General features: G+C 57.7%; 1 protein-coding gene and 1 long non-coding RNA gene across 2 annotated transcripts; both read left to right on the top strand.

Moving 5' to 3' along the window:
• The first annotated feature begins 1,050 nt into the window (after positions 1-1,050).
• On the top strand, positions 1,051-11,586 carry RAMP3 (receptor activity modifying protein 3). The gene is made up of 3 exons (XM_072763007.1): positions 1,051-1,234; positions 7,671-7,803; positions 11,005-11,586. Exons 1-3 carry the CDS (start codon positions 1,174-1,176, stop codon positions 11,258-11,260), a joined length of 450 nt encoding a protein of 149 aa, XP_072619108.1. The 5' UTR covers positions 1,051-1,173; the 3' UTR covers positions 11,261-11,586.
• Positions 11,587-16,085: 4,499 nt separating this feature from the next.
• On the top strand, positions 16,086-17,147 carry LOC112911697 (uncharacterized). Its single transcript, XR_003233413.2, has 2 exons — positions 16,086-16,223; positions 16,493-17,147. It is a non-coding gene; the product is annotated as an uncharacterized lncRNA (long non-coding RNA).
• The last annotated feature ends 622 nt before the right edge of the window (positions 17,148-17,769 follow it).

Raw genomic sequence — 17,769 nt, 5'->3', positions numbered from 1 at the left:
CAAGGCCCCCTTGTGTGAGCTGACAGCTTGGGTTGCTCCTGTGCCTGCCCTCCCCACCACCTCTGGTGGAAGGCAGGCAGGAAGGCTGATCAATTTTAATTAGCTTTAAGTCTCCGTTGAAATCATTTTGGTTTCTTCCAGAAAAGGCACAGAAAGCTTCGATCCTGTAACTAATGCAGGAAGGGTTAGATCAGCTGGCGCAGCCAGCAGTGGTGCGTCACCGCCACCACCACCTGGACTTCGGGGCGAGCCCTTGAGCTGTTCTTCCCCCCATGCACATTTGCTCTGTCCCTCTGGTCTGGGATGGGCCCCAGCAGAGAGCAGTCCCTGAGGGAGCCCCACCTTTGGCTCGGCTCCCAGGGTTAGACCGCAGGCACTGGAGGGCAGGGGGGTCCTGCACTCCAAGGGGCTCAGGAGAGCGGCGTGGCCGGGTGTCCACTGGGACCAGGATCTGTGCTAGGAGCTGACAGTGACAGAGGTGACCAAACCCACAGAAGTCATCGTCCAAGTCTCTGCCTCCCTCACTCCAGGGCCCCAGCACTCCTTGCGGTCAGGTCTTCCCGGCTACCAGTCACTCTCCTGGCCCTGATTTTGTCCTTTGCAGCTTCCCAGAGGTCACAGGGCAGGGCCCAGGCCCCCACCGTTGCTGGTGCAGGGGGCTGCAAAGGCACAGGGGAGCCCCCAGAAGAGTATGGGGGGGCGCAGGGCCAGGAAAGACTCGGGGTCCGCCGCTTCACTCTGGGGGCCTCTCCGTGCACCAGCACACAGAACTCTCTCCCCCAGCACCCCCCTCGGGCTGGTGCCACCCCCGCACTCCCCGCCCCTCCAGAGACGCCCGCACTCCGGCCCACTCCGTAGCAGCGCCCCCAGTTCGCCCCCGCCCCGCCGGCTGCACCCCGGAACAGCAGCCCGGGGCTCGCACCCGCGGTGGGGGGCGTGCGCCCGGCTGGGGGGGGCGCGTCCTGGGGGAGGTAGCGCGCATCCTGGGAGGGCGCGTCCTAGCGGAGCGCGCGCGCTGGAAGCGGGAGTGTCCTCAGTGGGTGGGCGCGTCCCCGAGGGGGAGGGCGCAGGCTGGGGGCGGGCTCTCGGCGGCCCCACCCTCGGCCGCGTCCCCGGGAGCCCCCCGCGCACCCAGCGGGGACCGAGCCGACCGCGAGCCGCAACCATCCAGCCATGGAGGCGCGCGCGCGGCGGCGCCCGCAGCTAAGGCTGCTGCTGCTGCTGCTGCTCTGCGGTAAGGGGCCGCGGGGCGCGCTCCGGTCCGGGACCTCGGGGCCACCGGGCTGCACCCGCCCGGGCCGCGCCTCCTGCCCTGCGCGGGTCCCGGCCCGCCCGGCGCGCCCGGCTCCGGAGCCGCGAGGTGTGACCCGGGCGCCGGCCGCAGCCTCCCGGGGCGCTCCCGTCCACGGTCCCCCGAGGAGCCCAGGCCGACGGGCCGGGGCTGGGGAGGGAGGCGCGGGCTGTCGCGCGGCTCCGCCGGCGGCGGGCTGGGGTGGCCCGAGGAGCGGGGGTGGCGCAGGTCCCGCTGCCACTTGGCCGCCGGCTAGCGAGTGAGCTCCCGTCCGGGGCCTCGGCGTGGACCGCACGCTCAGGGCTTCGGGGAGAGGCGTCCAGACTGCGCAGGACGGGTCCTTTGCACCTGCACTGGTCCACAGCGTTTGTGATGCGTGTGCGCGCGCGTGCCCCCGGCTCCCAGGACCGGGAAGGGGGCAACCCCCCGAGGCTTCCCTCCCGGATCCCCTCTCCAACGAGAAATTGGGGCTCCCGGGAGGATACGGATCGGGGATGGATGGAAAGAAAAGCTTGTTTGGAAAATTTTTTCCTAGAGATGATCCAAAGAGGCTGTGTGTGTGCCTGGGGAGGGCTTCCCTGGGAGGTTTGCTGAGCTGAGGTGGGAGCGCTGGTCCCCCCGAGGTGAGCTGGGCGCTCAGGACCTCTCAGGGGGCCGCTGTCCCCTGGTCCTTTGGGATGTAGGCCTTGCCCTAGCTGACCTGTGTCTCTGGCTGTAAGACACAAAGTTGAGCTTGTTTGAAATCATCAGCTTTGCTGATTTGGAACAGGTTCCAAGGTGGGAAAGGGCTGGATTGCCCCTCGGGTTCCCGCTCTCTGGGCGGCCCTTCCCCCAGAGATGTCTGGGGGAGCAGTGTGGCTTCATCTCACCCTCCAGGGTTAGAGCCTAGAATTAGGCGGATTTTTTCTGGTGGCTTCTGGACATGAGCACAATGAGGTGGGATTTCAGTAAGCTTCAAACTCAAGGCCCCTGGGATGGAGATTTTGGCTCCTGGGGGAAAGGGAGCCCTTTGCTTCATCCCAAGGCCAGTAGGGGCTCCCTGGACCTGCCTCCAGTAGGGCAGACCCCGCACCAACGTCTTCTGCATTCACAACATCTGGTCCTCCTTCGGTGGCTCCACGGTCTCCCTGCCATGGAACTTGGTCGGGGGGGGGGGGTGCCTGGCTGGGGAGGCACCGGGCCAGCCTCTCTGCACACCCAGCCCAGGGCTGGTCCTGCCGGAGGGCGGGGGGGGCGGCCTTGGGAGGTGGCTGCTGACCAGGTAGGATGCAGGGAAAGGCAAAACCTGCTCTTGGTCACACTCCATTTGTCAGAGGTGGGGCCGAGCTCTGGAGGTGGCTGCATCTGGAGCGAGGGTCCCAGGGCTGCTGCCGGCACCTGAGCAAAGTGGGGGCCCGGCTGTCCAGGAAGCGGGGCCAGCTGGGGGACTGGTTCTTCCTGCTGGCAGAGGCCCCTTGAGGATGGGCTGTGGAGGGCCAGGCCAGGAAGGTGACTTCAGCTGTCTCGGGCAATTCCAGACCCCCGTTCAGAGGCAGCAGCCACCATGCAGGGCCCTGGGATGGTGAGGTTCAGCAGAAGCCCCCAGCTGGGGCTCGTGTCTGGCCAGCTCCCTGACTGCACCCTTTGGCCTGAGTGCAAACCCTGGGGGCTCCCTCTTGCAAATGCTCAACCCCAGGACGGGGTAAGGCACTTACTTACTGGCTCTGGACTCAGTTTCCCCCACTGCAACGTAGATGTAGGAATGGCAACATGTGAAGGGTCATCATTACCTTTAGTTGGATTCCATCATCTTAGTCCCGATAACCACTGTGCCAGCCCCCGAGGCTTTGACTCAGACACAGGGATGCGTGGGAAGGCGCCCGCCAGTGCCTGGCACCTGTGTGTGGCTCCAGGAGCTGGTGGTACCCCAGGCAGCGCCAGTGCCGTGTGTGAACGTGACACTGTCCTCTTTTTGCCAGTGGTAAGGGTAATGACGTCCTGATGCCGCACTAGCTCCTGTCGCCCTGACTCGGGCCCGGGTGCAGTGGCATGATAGCATGTACCCCAGTGACACGGTGGCTGCCCAGATGTGGTTGGCTGACGGGTGTCTTGCAGGTCTTCTGACCTCAAGGCTGCTTTTATTTATTATTATTATTATTTTTTTCACGGCTGCTTTTATAGATAAGTAAGTGAGGCCCCGGGTGGGGAGGGGACTCCAGGGGAGACTGCCCCATCAGGGGCAGGGGCAGAACCTTCTAGAAACTTTGGCCTTGCTGGCTGTGCCTGTCGCTCAGAGCCTGGTGGCTGGTGTGGTTGCACCCCGTCTCCATCTGAGGAGGACGAGAGGCTCCCGCAATCCACTTGCAAATGCCCCGCTATAAAAGGCCTTTCTCCAGGAAATGCATCGGTTTGGCGGGTTATCATCTTCTGGAGTCTCTGGAAGTCCCCTAGACAAAAGGAGCACAGTACCACATTTTCTTTGTTGCCCTGATGGAACCAACTAGTTTTGTATTTCAGTTTAATTCCCAAGACCTTTTCTGATGCAGCTGGTAGCTTGTGGCAGCCGCCCACTTTCTCTGAGCTGTCAGGAATCTGTGTCTGTACCTGCTGTTCTGACACTGGCTGGGTTGTTGGGTTTGCTGGGAGCCCTTTGAGCAGGGCGCGCATCAGAGATGATGCTAGAACGTGCCCCCTCCCCCTGCCCTGGGACACTTCTGGTGCCTGCTTTGTGCAGACAGAGGTGGCACTGCCCTAGCATCCTCACAGCACCCCCCATGGTGCTCAGTGGCATACTTTCAGCCAGCGCTGGCCAGCTCCTGCTGCACTGCTGGGTGGAGACTCTAGTCCAGGAAGAAGGAGGCAGAGAGGAGAGAAGAGCAAGGGTCCTAGGGCAGAGGGAGGAGAACAAGAGGAAGGAAGCGCTGGGCTGGGTCTTAGTGATCCAACAGCAGATGGTTAGGGTATGCTGGGGTTCAGGACTTCCAGGTCTAGGAGCTTCTGGGGTCCAGGTCCAGGAGATGCAGCCTTAGGGGACCCAGGTCCAAGGGGTCTAGGTCCAGGGGTCCCAGGGGGTCCAGAGGTGCAGGTCCAGGTGTCAGGGTCCAGTCCCGCTGTCGGATCAGGTAGGTAGTCTGGATAAAGGTGGGTTTTCGCTGGGAGTGTGGCAGCAGCCAGGAGGAGGTGACAGTGTGGGACATAATGTGGCTTATGCACATGTGGGAGGTGGATGGAGCTTAGGAGACTCAGATGGGATGCTGTGATGATCCCATCAGGGAACGGCCAGGCTCAGGGATGGGCCCAAGGGCTAGGTGTGCAGAATGCTGGTGGCAAAAAATAGATTGAGAGTCAATGGCCTAAACACCCTAATTAAGAAGCAAAGCACCTGTGGTGGGAAGCCCACTGGGGAGCTGCAGAGGAAGGTGCCTTTGGAATAGGGCAGTGATGGGAGAAAGGAACATAGGCTGCTTCATCATCATCCCCCTCCACGTGGCCCCCGAGGGCCCGCACTCCCAAATCACCAACACCATGCCCATGTGGCCTGGGACCCAGGGCTACCTTCCTGCCAGTGGCTGGGCAGGTGCATCTGGGCAGGGCAGTGGAACGAGGCCAGCCCATGGTACACCCTGGACCACGCTGACACTGCATTTGGCTGTGGGAAAGTCACTTTTCCTCTGGGCATTTAAACGAGGGGGATTTAAACGAGGGGGATGCGGGGCAGGAGGCATGATGCTGCTCCTCAGGCAAACCAAGGATGGGATTGGCATGAGGGTGTCATCCCACGCCAGCGTGACAGGCCAGGGAGGTCAGCTCTGCAGGCAGGTAGCTTGGGGCTTGCCCTCCACTGTGTGACTGAGCAGGTGGGTGACTTCCCCTGTGTGATGATCCTGTCTTTAAGAGCCTCCACGAGTAGGACCTTACTTAGGACAGGGCACGTTGTGTACATTGGTGGGGTATTGAGATGGCAAGCTCCTCTGGAAGGACTGTCAGCTGTTTGCCTCGACTCTGTGAGTGCAAGCTCTGAGATTGGGTTCAGGGGAGAGTTCCAGGGTTGAAAACTGCCCTGGGGGGCCTGCACCAGTCTGGCTCTGGGTCCACCTTTCCAACCCCACTGCCTCCCCTTCACTCCTAGTAACTGTGGGTGCCCACCCATAGGCAAAGTGAAGTCTGGCTTCATGGCTTTCTGTCTGTACCTGGCACTCCTTCACTGTTCACTGTTCTGTATCTCACTTATTTTTTCTCTATTTTTTTCTCTATTCGTTTGTTCTGCAAATTATTGAGAGAAGAGTATTTAATTCTCAGCTATAATTGTGGATTTGTCATTTTGTTCCTTGCAGTCCTATCCATTTTTGCCTCCTATGTTTTGATGCTCTGTTATTAGGTGCATACGTGTTTAGCATTGCTATGTTTTCCCGGTGAACTGAACCATTTATCATTATAAAAGACCCTCCTTATTGCTGATAATATTCTTGGCTCTGAAATATACTTTGTTCAACACTCACATTGGCACTCCACCTTTCTTTGGATTAGTGGTAGGATGGTATGTCTTTTTCCACCCTTTTCTTTGAAAATAATTGACTCTTTTTCTTTAAAGTAGGATTCTTGTGTACTGCCTATAGTTGGGGCTTATTCTTTGATCTCATCTAACAACTTTGCTTCTTAATTAGGGTGTTTAGGCCATTGACTCTCAATCTATTTTTTTTAAAGCTTTTATTTTTGAGTAATCTCTACGCCAATATGGGGATCGAACTCACAAACCCAAGATCAGGAGTCGCATGTCCCACCACTGAACCCTTCAGGTGCCCCTCAATCTGACTGTTGACATGGTTTGGTTTACATCTACTTTTGTGTCGTCAGAACTTTTTCTCTTCTTTTTTTTTTTCGGTCTTCTTTTGGACTTAATTATTTTTTTAGAGTTTTTACTGCGTTGCCCTCTTCTCTCTTGCCTCCCCTTCTGTTCCCAGAGGCACTTCATGGTCATGAGTCACCTTCTGTATGGCGCAAGCCCCTCCCTGAGCCTGGCACGGGTTTCCACACAGGGCACCCTGTGGCCTCCCCTGGCGATGACCTGGCCTGCAGAGCAGGATCTGAGTGGATCCAAACCCACCATTTCCTTTTGATGCATTTACTTGTGCTCAGACGGTGAAATCTGTTCTGCTGCCCTTAGGAACTAATCATTCATTCATTGATTCATCCATCCATCCATTCTCTTGAAAAGTCTTTTTGGAATACCAGTGAGGTGCTTGTGGTTAGAGGAGTGAGGGAGCAGTGGGTGTTTATCAAACACCTACAGTAAGAGCATCGGGAGCCTCTGGGCACATGCCTAATGCCTGACCTTACAGCCCCCCTGTGAGACATGGCCTGTTTCCCTCAGTTTGCCAATGGGGAAACTGGGGTCAGCTGCTGCCTAGTGATGCTCAGTGTGAGCCCAGGTCTGCCCAGTTCTGGGTGTGGGCCTCTCTCCTGTGTCCTTCCCTGTGGTTTTTCCTGCCAGGACACACACAGAGATATACACACATGTACGCATACACTCACACACACACACTCACACACACACACACACACACACACACACCAGGACATACACGGCAGGGCTGTATGCGCACACATGCACACATGTACACACACGTGTGCACACATAGCAGGGCTTTCTCTCGATGGTGTGCTGGGAGCCAAAGCAGGGGCCACAGGAAGGAAGCTTATAAGGGGTGTCTGGGGTGGAACAGTGGGCTGGTCCTGAAGGTGGGGGCTGCTCAGTAGGGAAATGAGCTGGGGAGGGTGGGGGTGGAGGCATGGGGGTGCCAGGGGTGGAGGTGCAGTGGGGAGTGGGGTGCTGGGAACCTTGGGGGGACCCGTACCAGACCTGGGGAGTGACTGATGGTCTGGCTTCTGCCTCTGGAATGTGAGTCCCTGTGTCAGGGTCAGCCCTGGGCCTCCTGGGATGCGGGTGCAACCCCATGGGGGCCTTGTGCTCCTAGAGGGCCCAGACACGCAGGATCCTTCTGGGGATGTGCTCAGGGAACCCTGGACCCTGGAGGAGCAGTGGGGCCTCTCCCCATCCCTGATTGGTGGGACCCACTCCCCACCCCACCCTCCACCAGAGCCATTCTGTTCTTGCCTCCCCGCCCTCCCGGGACACGCATCCCCTGCCTGCTGCCCTCCCTCGCCCTCTTTCTCCCACTCCCCGTCAGGAGGCTGCGGCCCTCTGGGTCCCATCTAGGCACCACCCATGTGGGCCCCCTCTTGGTAGGGGCTTTACCTCCCTGGGCCATACGGGGGGAGGCCAGCCCGAGAGACCCCTCTTCCGCCTGTGGTGGGTGGGTGGTGTCAGCAGGAGGGCTCCAGGATCACCTTGCAAACCACGTTCCCAGCAGTGTGATGCCCGTGGCTGTTCCCTCTCCAGGTGGGTGTCCCCGAGTGGGTGGCTGCAACGAGACACGCATGTTGGAGAAGCTGCCCCGGTGTGGGAAGGCCTTCGCCGACATGATGCACAAGGTGGACGTCTGGAAGTGGTGCAACCTGTCGGAGTTCATTGTGTGAGTGCCGCTGCTCTGCCCCCCCCACTGCCTGCCCTCCCCTGCCCCCCCACCACTATCTGCCCTCCCCTGCCCACCTGTGCCCCTGCCTACCCTCCCCTGCCCACCCCTGCCCACGCCTGCCCCCGCTTACCCCCTCATGCCATCCCCTGCCCAGAGCGTGCCTGCCCCTGCACATTTCCAGCAGATGCAGAAATTTCATTCTGTTTCATCCAGGAACAGTTCCCCCACAACCACTGTACCAGGTCCACGCAGGGATTGGGGGTATGGACCTCCCTCCCAGAACCACTGTCTGCTGGGGCCCTGGGCACGGAAGCCCCTGGAACAGCTGTTGGGGATGGAGAGCAGGGGATCTGGGGACAGCGGCTGGCACCTGCCCGTCCCTTCCACCGGACCTGGAAGGTGACCCCTGGGGTGAGCTGTCCTTCCCGAGGTGTGGGGCCGCCGGGGCTCCCCTCGGACGGCCCAGCAGAGCCCTGGAGGCTCCAGGCAGCCCCTCTCCCCAGGCCCAGGCCCCCGCCAGCCATGAGTGTCCGGGAGGGACTGGGACTCTGATAAAGGGCTCTTCTGGGAAGAGCAGGGCAGAGTCCAGCACCTCGAGGCCCCTTGCAGCACTGGGAGATCCCAGGGCCATATCAGTGCCCCAGAGGCACGGAGAGGAGTGAGAGGAGGCGCTGTAGACACAGAATGCGCCCCTGGACAGGAACACGGAGCAGAAGATGACTGTGGGAGGAGATTTCCTCAGAAGCAGAAGGACAGAGCTGGGAGCCGGAGGCAGCCAGGGGTCAGCTAGCAGGCCAGGCATCCCGGGGCAGGAGTTCTAGGAGGCAGGCAAGGGACACAGGGAGAAACTCAGGGCCCTTTCCCGGTGAGGGCTCAGGTTTGCAGACCCTGAGTGGGGAGTGGGAGAAAGAGGGCGAGGGAGAGGTCCCTGGCACCTGGCCCAACGGTGTGGGCCAGGAAGGGGCCGAGGCACGTGTGCGGAGAGGCTAACACGGGCTAGACACACAGGTGAAGAATTGGGGCTTCAGGCTCTCCACGCAGCCCTGGAGACCCGGAGGCGGGGGCCTGGCGCTTCAGAATTCTAGAATGCTTCCCCCCAATCCGTCATCATGGAAACACTGTCAGACATGTGGAGCGCTCACCTCGTGTTTCCCGGGCACCCTTTCCTAGGAGGCAGGGGTGGCTGCCCCCGCGCCCCGAGATAGTGAGCACACCCTGAGGATGCAGAGGCAGAGCGGGAGAGGCAACCCTGGGTGGGCCTCCGGCGGCGGGGTGGCAGTGGCAGCGAGCCCCAGGGTGGCCTGTCCCCGCGGTGACCTGTGCCCGAGGTCACCGCCCTTGACTTCACCTCAGAGCCAGCCTGCTGAGGAGGGAGACCCCCTCCATCCCATTAAGGGGTGGCTGCTAGCAAGGTTTCCAGCTGCCGTGCTGTATCGCCCATAAGCAGCATGGCATGCAGCCAATCTCGAAGGGAAAGCAAGAGGTGGAGTAGGGAGCCTAGTTGGGAAAGTGCCTGCCTGGTGGGTGAGGGCATCTGGCAGGGGGCTGGGGACCCATGGTTGCCATCAGGGCTACAGCTGCATCTTCTTTACTATGTACGCAGCACCCCAGTAGCTGGAGGGAGGGTCTTCTGGGAGCCTCACCAAAGGGAGGCCCCGGGTGACCAGGGGATGCTGGGAGAGTACAAACCGTGATGGGACCCTGGTGCCCTGAGGTCATGCAAACAGCACCTCATCCGGCCTCGGGCTCGTCTCCAGTCTGGGGAGGGTGGCAGTGGCCTTTCTGGGGGCAGGGGAGTCAGCGCATAGGGCTCTGGTCAGACTCAGGGCACGAGGGCTGCCCTGAGCAAAGGCCAGGCTGGAGATCTCCTGGGCAGCAGGTAGCTGAGCCCCAGTGTGTGTTGGGCGGGTCTGGGGATGATGGCCTTCCTGGGGACGTGACCTGGGCAGGTCCCAGGCTCTGGACATGATTCAGGCCGTCCCTTCTATTTCTGGCTCTCTTCTGCTGTGCGGGCTCCTCCTTGGAGGCATTACCTGGGGGGCTCAGGTGTGTGACCTGCATTCCAGCTTCTGGACTAGGACACAGCCGGGGGCTGCCAGGAGGGCTGGGTACCCGGAGACCTGGCGAAGTGAGTCCACTCCTCCTCGTCTCCTACCCCTTGTTGGGCAGAGACAGCGTTTGTGGAGGAAGCAGTTCCTTCCTGATGGCTCAGGCCAGGCCACGTTCCCCAGGACAGGGTGAAAGGAGGACGTGGGCACAGAGCCTCAGGCCTGCCTCACCCCAGCTTTCATTCCTGCGGGGAGCCGAAGTCGGGACTCCTGGCCCCCCTGTTCCTATCCTGGGTGCAGCACTCAGCCAGGTGTGGGAAGGCATGGGCATGGGCAGAGCTGGTGCCCCTGGCAGGTGTCTGCCCAGCCCTCCCTCCAGAGCATCTCGGGTGGTGGTTCCAGTGCAGGCTCCTGCCTCCAGAGGTGGCTGGCTGTGCTCAGGGTGAGGTGGCTGTCCGGCTAACTCTGGGTCACCGTAGCTGCACCTTGGTCGGCCGGTAGACCTGCCCAGAGCCCTCCTGCTGGACAGAGGTGGCACCTCATGGGTGGCTTGCTGAGTGCCCTTCAGAGGTTTGATGACATGGACAGGGAGGCCTGTGGGGGAGGGGAGTCGAGCCTGACCTGGCAAATGAGGCAGCTGGCCCCTGGCCTTGGAGAGACCTCTCCCCTGGGGCCCACAGAGCATCTTAGATCATGAAGGGCTTGCAGGTCGTGCACCCCTCTGCCTTGGAGAAAGGGGTCAGGCCTGATGTGTCCTCTGGGCAGGTCTGGGAAGTCCTGGGGGTCCTGGAGGCTGGGTCCAGGCTGGGGGCTCCCTTGCTGGGTTAGCTCTTCCTTGAGGTGGGAGGTGGGAGGGTTGGGCTTGATGAGGTCATGTCACTGGCGTGGGGGCATGGGGACACAGGGATGTGTGGCAGGCATCCTGCCAGGTGGTGTAGAGAGCACTTGTGCCGTGGGGGAGGCAGCTGAGACCCAGGGGGTAAGGCTTGGTGTGTGTGGGGATGATCACCTTGCCCAGGAGCCTCTGGGCCAGGAGGCCGGGAGTGGGGTGCCATAGGGTCCCCGGTATGAGGGGGCCTAGGACTGGGCCCCCATTCCCTGCCCTCGGGGGCAGCAGGAGGGGCGCCTGTCACGCCGTCCGCCTTTGCAGGTACTACGAGAGCTTCACCAACTGCACGGAAGTGGAGACCAACGTGGTGGGCTGCTACTGGCCCAACCCCCTGGCGCAGGGCTTCATCACCGGCGTCCACAGGCAGTTCTTCGCCAACTGCACGGTGGACAGGACGCACTGGGAGGACCCCCCGGATGAGGTGCTCATCCCGCTCATCGCCGTGCCGGTCCTGCTGACCGTGGCCATGGCCGGCCTGGTCGTGTGGCGCAGCAAGCGCCCAGACCAGCTGCTGTGAGGCCCGCGGGCGGGGCCGCCGCAGAGGGAAGGCCAGGCCGGCGGGGTGGGGGTGGGGGTGGGGGGGGTCCCGGGGAGCCGCCCTCTCTGGCCACCGTGGGCAGGGCTCCCCTCCCCCTCACCCCCGCCCCGGGACGCAGCCCACTGCGCTCGTGCTGCTCGGGCTCGTCCTCCTTGGGCCGCGGGGCAAAACGCACCAAGGCCGGAGCCCAAATTGCTGCTGCTGTGCCCACGGTCCAGGCTGGGCGTCGGGCCCGGCCTCCTGCCCTGACCCCGCCTCCTGCGCGGGCTCTGACCCCGCCCCCGGCCCCGACCCCGCCTCCTGCGCGGGCTCTGACCCCGCCCCCGGCCCCGACCCCGCCTCTTGCGCGGGCCCTGACCCCACCCCCGGCCTGGTCCCACCTGCCCTGGGCCGCGCCGGCGCTCCCGGCCTGGGCCCGGCCCGCCCACGCGCCCCTGAGCGGGGCCTGGACGGAGTGTGTGCGCGGTGTTTGCAGCGCCCGCGGCGCTGGGTCTGACCCTCCTGGCGGGGAGCCCGAGCACCGCCCGAGACCCCCTGTCTGCCCACAGCCGTGGCCTGGGGCGCCCAGCGCAGGCCTCCTCCCCAGGCCCCTGGGAGTCAGGCCCCTCTGCGCTGGGGTCCTGTGAGCCCGCGTGCTGGCTGAGCTCCATCTGTGCTGTGTGTGCTTTCTCCGATAAAGAGTCATCCTGCCCTGGGGGTTCCTGTTTTATTTCAGGGTATTCAGAGAGGTCCGTCTCTTGGGGCTCACAAGTCCTCATGCCCGTTTTGCAGATAGGGAGTGACTGGGGGACCCCCTAGAACCCCACCCCAGAATGTCAGAGTTCTGAGGGCTTCGAGCCAGGGGATTGTGGGTGGGTGGAGGGACCAGCCTGTCCCGTGTGCATTTCAGAACCACCTGGGGCTTCCCAGGACCCCTGCCTGCTGGGTTTCCTGGTGGGGGTGGTGGTGGTCAGAGGCTGGTCTTGGAGGCCCCAGAGCAGCAGGTGGAAGCCTGTCTCTGGTTGCTGTCTCTCTTCCAGTTCCAGGGTGGTCTTTTGACGAGGCTTGTTGGCTCCAGCACATCTTTGCTGGGACCAGCGGTGGGGCTGGCCTTGGAGGGGAGGCCAGAGAGACCTGGCAGGCAGGACCCATACCCTTCAGAAGCCCACTCTTGATGACCTTTCCCCCGGCAAGGAGTCCTAGCAGAATGGGCCCTCTCCAGGGATGAGATGGTCCCACCCAAGGATCTCCAGTCACCTGGCCAACCAGAGCCTACCTGCCTTTGGGGCTGGGTCTCTATGGCTGGGTCTCTCCCTTGGGTAGCCCTCATCTGTCACGCTCTGAAAATCGTCTCTGGCTGGAGGTGGGGTGTGAATGTCCTCTACTCAGCTCTGCGGAGACAACAGGTCACAGAGCAGCCTGGAGGATCCTCGCAGTCCCGTGTTTGTGGAGCATGACCGCAGGAGAGAACGTGGCCTGCCTGCTGTGGATGGACAGAGCTGAGACTCGGGGACGAGGTGGTGACCGTGTGCTTGGGTCAACCCGGGCAGCCCAGGCTGTTCCTCTGGGTCTCCAGGCGTGTTGTTTGTAAACTTATATCCACGTGAAGCTGCTTGCACTCGGGGGCTGTGCTGCTCTGGGCTCTGTGTCCATCCCCACAGTCAGCCTCACTCAGCCATCTGGCCCTCCCTGGGGTTGCCTCGGGTCACTCATCCCTTCATGGTGAACAGATGTAACCAGACACAAAGGTAGACCAGGGTCTCAGAAACTGCTTCCTTTGGCTTCAGCTTCTGTGCTCCGTATGTTTTTGTTTCTAAGTGTTTGGGTTGTTTAGAAGGATATTGTTTTAGACCATTTAGGTGGCTGCAGGAACACTCCACAGGCTGGGTGGCTTATAAACAACAGAAATTTATTTCTCATAGTTCCAGGGGCTGGAAAGTCCAAGATCTGGCTGACAGATTTCTGAGGTGTCTGCTTAGGGCCCACTTCCAGCTCCCAGATGCCCGCACTGTGTCCCCTCTCGGTGGGAGGGGGTGGGAGCACTCTAGGGTCTCTGGTAAGGTTGCTGATCTTACTCATGAGGACTCTACCTGTGAATGTCATCCCATTGGGCCTTAGGAATTCAACACGTGAGTTTGGGGGGAACACAAATATTCCGACCTCAGCAAGTATGAAAGGGTCCCTCAGTGGCCCCGATTCGTGATGGGGGACAGTCAGGGCAAGATAAAACAATGACATCATTGCTTTTGCAGGTGTGCTCTATGGCTGTGCTCACAATATGGTGCATTCACAGGAGTCTCTTCCTTTCATGGATTTGCTTTCCTGTAAGAGCACTGTTTTAAGTCTACCATTGGAGAACTGAGCTCTTACTCAAGGAATCAACACCAAATAGATATTAGTGACGATCAAGAAGGTATCTGGGGGCAGCCTGGGTGGCTCAGTGGTTTAGCGCTGCCTTCGGCCCAGGGCATGATCCTGGAGACTTGGGATCGAGTACCACATTGGGCTCCTTGCATGGAGCCTGCTTCTCCCTCTGCCTGTGTCTCTGCCTCTCTCTGTGTCTCTCATGAATAAATAAAATCTTAAAAAAATAAAAAAAGAAGGTATCTGGGAAGTACACGTACTCTCTCAGTTACCCAGCCCTAATTAGCTAGGTGGTGGGTGCCATGAGGGGTGGGGTCTGTAAAGCCATCATCTTTGCCCTCGAGGGTCCCTGTCCGTGAGTCTGGGAGATGGAGGTGGCTGCAGATTACTCTGTCATGGGGGGTGTGACCAGCCTGGGTGTGAATTGGGGAGAGCATGTCGAGGGGGGTGTCTGGGGGCAGCTGGGTGGGGAGTCAGTCCCCTGTGGTCCGGAAGTCTCATCCACCAAAGCTTTCAGAAATCAGAAGATCAAGTAAACACACACATCAAAAGTGGAGATGTATAAAAACGAACAGGCTTGATATAATATACATTTAATGTTTGCCATCTATTGATCATCTACTCATCTACCTATCTGTCCTTTCCAAATGGAAATATTCATTTTTTTCAAATACCCATGGGGAACTGATAAAAGTTGAAATGATTTTGGCTACATTCTTGGGTTGGAAGGAGTGAGAGGCAAAAGAAAATCTTTTCACTTGGAAATTACAAAATCACCTTTCTGTATAATTTTGGGTTTAAGAGGCAAGAAAAACAGAAATCATAATTGTTTTATTTTTTTAAAGATTTTATTTATTTGTTCATGAGAAGCACAGAGAGAGAGAGAGAGAGAGAGAGAGAGAGAGAGAGAGAGAGAGACAGGCAGAGGGAGAAGCAGGCTCCATGCAGGGAGTCTGACATCGGACTCGATCCCGGGTCTCCAGGATCACAACCCAGGCAGAAGGCGGCCCTAAACTACTGAGCCACCCGGGCTGCCCCATAATTGTTTTAAAGCCAATAAAGATGAAAACACTATCTGCACACCAGCGTACATGAGGTACATATTTGCTTGGCGGTTGGAAGGTGTGTGGGCTGTCTGGCACCCAGAGTGCCTGACCAAGTGCCCTGAGCGGCAGCAGGGATGGGCATCCCTCTTGGCACTGGCCCACTGCTCAGCAGGGTGGGTTAATGCTGGGGGATGTTGACAGGCTGCGAGTCCCTGCACAGCTATAGCAGTGTATAACCTTACATGTGCTTCCCCAAGAACGGGAAAGACTAAAACAAAATTTACTAAGCATTCAACTCCATATGCTAGCAACAAATAGCAAAAAAAAACACATAAAGCATAGAAGGAAGAAATAAATAGTGATGGGAACAGAGCTAATGAAATAGAAAAGTTAGAGAAGATTTGATCAATAAAATGGCATGTTGGTTCTGGAGAGGATAGATGAGGTAAGAACCCTGAGTAGAAAAATCTCCACAGAAGAAGTTGGATGTTGTGCTTCAGATCGCGAATCCGAGAAACCGCCAAGGAGCCGACACCGATGCAATCACACGAGGGTTTATTTACAAGCTCGAGCCTGGGTCCAAGTATAGCAGGGACTTGGACCTCGAGACTAAGAGGCTTAGCAACTTTATAGGGGCCAGTGGCCAATGGGATACGCAGAAAGTTGCACAGTCATGCTGGTCCGCTGAGCCGGATTTCCCGTTAGGGTGTGCCCTGGTCTTTGATTAGGACGGGGCAGGGCCCTAAGTAATAAGGAGGTCAGCACAAGGCGAGTGCAGCCCAAAATAGTCAGTCCTGCTCTGCTTGTCCAGGGGTAGGGGATTTTGTTCAATTTCCTGGGTCCCACATTGGAAAGTTACTTAGATACTAACTTCTAAAGTATGACAGTGGGCCCTGCGTGCGGGTTTATGAGTAGTTTCTTTCTTTCTTTCTTTTATTTTTTTTTTAGATTTTATTTATTTATTCATTCATGACAGACACACAGAGAGAGGCAGAGACACGGGTAGAAGGAGAAGCAGGCTCCTTGCAGGGAGCCTGACGTGGGACTCGATCCCAGGTCTCCAGGATCACACCCTGGGCTGAAGGCGGCGCTAAACTGCTGAGCCACCCGGGCTGCCCCTTATGAGTAGTTTTTATCACGATCCTATGTGATGTATAAACTGTCCCGGATCACAGACAAAGATAGGAAGTTCTCTAAGTAATGGTACATGGCCAGGGTCACCTTGACCTGCTAGGATTCACCCTGCTGAAGGTGACAGCCCGAGTATGACCAACAAGAAATGGCTTAAACAGTTTTTTTGTCATATTATATATATACATATATATTTATATTTTATTTCTATTTTTGTCATATATATATTATGAGAATATATATATATATATATATATAATGTATATGTATATATATATGAGACTGACTCTCCTAGTTTATTCGGTTCCTGGAGCAGGAGGGCCCAGTGGACGCATGTCTTTGTTCTGCAAACCGGCCAATCCAGAGCCAGACTCTATCTGGACAAAGGAGGCAGTACCCCTGTCTTCATCATCCCAGGCCAGGTACCAGCAGCTAGGGACACCCGTGTGGTTTAGAACCTGCTAGAATGATTCTAAGTAGCCAATTTTAAGCCATTCACCTTTCCCTGACCTGCCTTTCCTGTGGAAAACCCCAGTAGAGACTCTGGTCTGGGCTCTCCCTTCACTCCTGCTTCTGTCACGTGACCACCCTGGTGCTCCCCCCACCCATGTGGTGTGTTGTGCTTCCTGTCTCTGGGCCCCCAAAGATACAATGACCTTTGTTTCCTGAGCCTCTCCTGTGTCCTCTGCAGTGCATTCAACGTCTGACCATCCCACAAAAGAGCACGGGCTATGTCTGGGGCCGTGATCCGAGGATGTCATGAAGGAGGCTGCATTACTACCTCCTTCCTGGAGCCTGCCCAGCTGCACATCTCAAAGCATTTGGCCTGCATCCGGGCATGAAGCAAGGGGTAGGGGGGAGGGCAAAGGCATATTCTTTTTGGGATTGCATCTTTTATTCAGGAAATCCACATCTTCCGGGGCTTCTCCCTGAGACTCATAGCCAGATTTGTCTCATGGGAGCACTTCTAGCTGCAAGAGAGGCTGGGAATGAAGCGTATCACTTCTCAGCTTCCAGAGAAGAGGGAATGAACAGCCCGCATGTGTGCCATCTAAGCAGAGTGGGACGGGGACAAGGGGGGAGCACAGGCGGGTAGCCCCCAGGCATGTGTGTCCTAGTGGTGAGACCTCAGACACATCCTTCCTACTGTCAGGAGCGAAACAGAGATGCTCACATTAGAGGCGGGTACTCAGTCTTAGGGAGGGGATCCTAGTCATTGCAGTAAGACTATAAAAAAGAAGGGACATTTAATGAACAGGAAAGGTCAAAACTGCCATTACTTGTAGATACATGATGGTCTACCTAGAAAATCCATGAAAATCAATAAAGATAATTAGAACCAATGAGATTTGGTGGTGGCCTGAAGCAAAATCTGCATACAAAATCAATACTTACAAAACAACTATATTCACACATAAATTAATAGAAGAAATACCCTATACACAATAGCCATGAACTTTAAAATATCCAGAAATAAACCAAATAGGACAACTACTGAGATCTAGTATATATACATATATAAAGAGCTTCTATAAATGAGTTGAAAAAAGACAACCCGGTTTTTAAACGGGCAATTAATAGTAAAGGAACTACAAACAGATATGTAAACAGCCCATAAGGACAAGAAGGGAGCTAAGTCTAAGAGATATGAAATTAAAACAATGAGATATTAGTATTTATCGTGAATACTAGAGTTGGATAATGTCAAGTGTTGGTAGGGTGTGTTGACAGGGTCCTGGTGTGACAGTAAACGAATGCATCTTTTTGGTGGGCGACTTGGAGGTCTCCGTGGAAGGAGGAGGCATTCCCTCCACCCGAGGGCAGTCCTGGACAGGTGCTGAACTCCAGTGTCAGAGACCCAGGAGGATGTCCTGTAGCTTTGCTCGAGCAGCAGCAGGTTGGGAAGGATATATGTGTCCTTCAACTGGGAATGCTGGACAGTGGATTGGGTTTCACTCCTACCACAGC

The sequence above is a fragment of the Vulpes vulpes genome, chromosome 7, assembly GCF_048418805.1.
Source record: "Vulpes vulpes isolate BD-2025 chromosome 7, VulVul3, whole genome shotgun sequence".
NCBI lineage: Eukaryota > Metazoa > Chordata > Mammalia > Carnivora > Canidae > Vulpes > Vulpes vulpes.
The sequence above is the reverse complement of the archived record's forward strand: the minus strand, read 5'-3'. Positions and strand labels throughout refer to the sequence as shown.

Bases quoted from the DNA above. Each gene is read 5' to 3' on its own strand.
- RAMP3 (XM_072763007.1), top strand. From the start codon at position 1,174: ATGGAGGCGCGCGCGCGGCGGCGCCCGCAGCTAAGGCTGCTGCTGCTG. The intron at 1,235-7,670 runs GTAAGGGGCCGC...TTCCCTCTCCAG, and splicing joins GCTGCTGCTGCTGCTCTGCG to GTGGGTGTCCCCGAGTGGGT. The intron at 7,804-11,004 runs GTGAGTGCCGCT...CCGCCTTTGCAG, and splicing joins AACCTGTCGGAGTTCATTGT to GTACTACGAGAGCTTCACCA.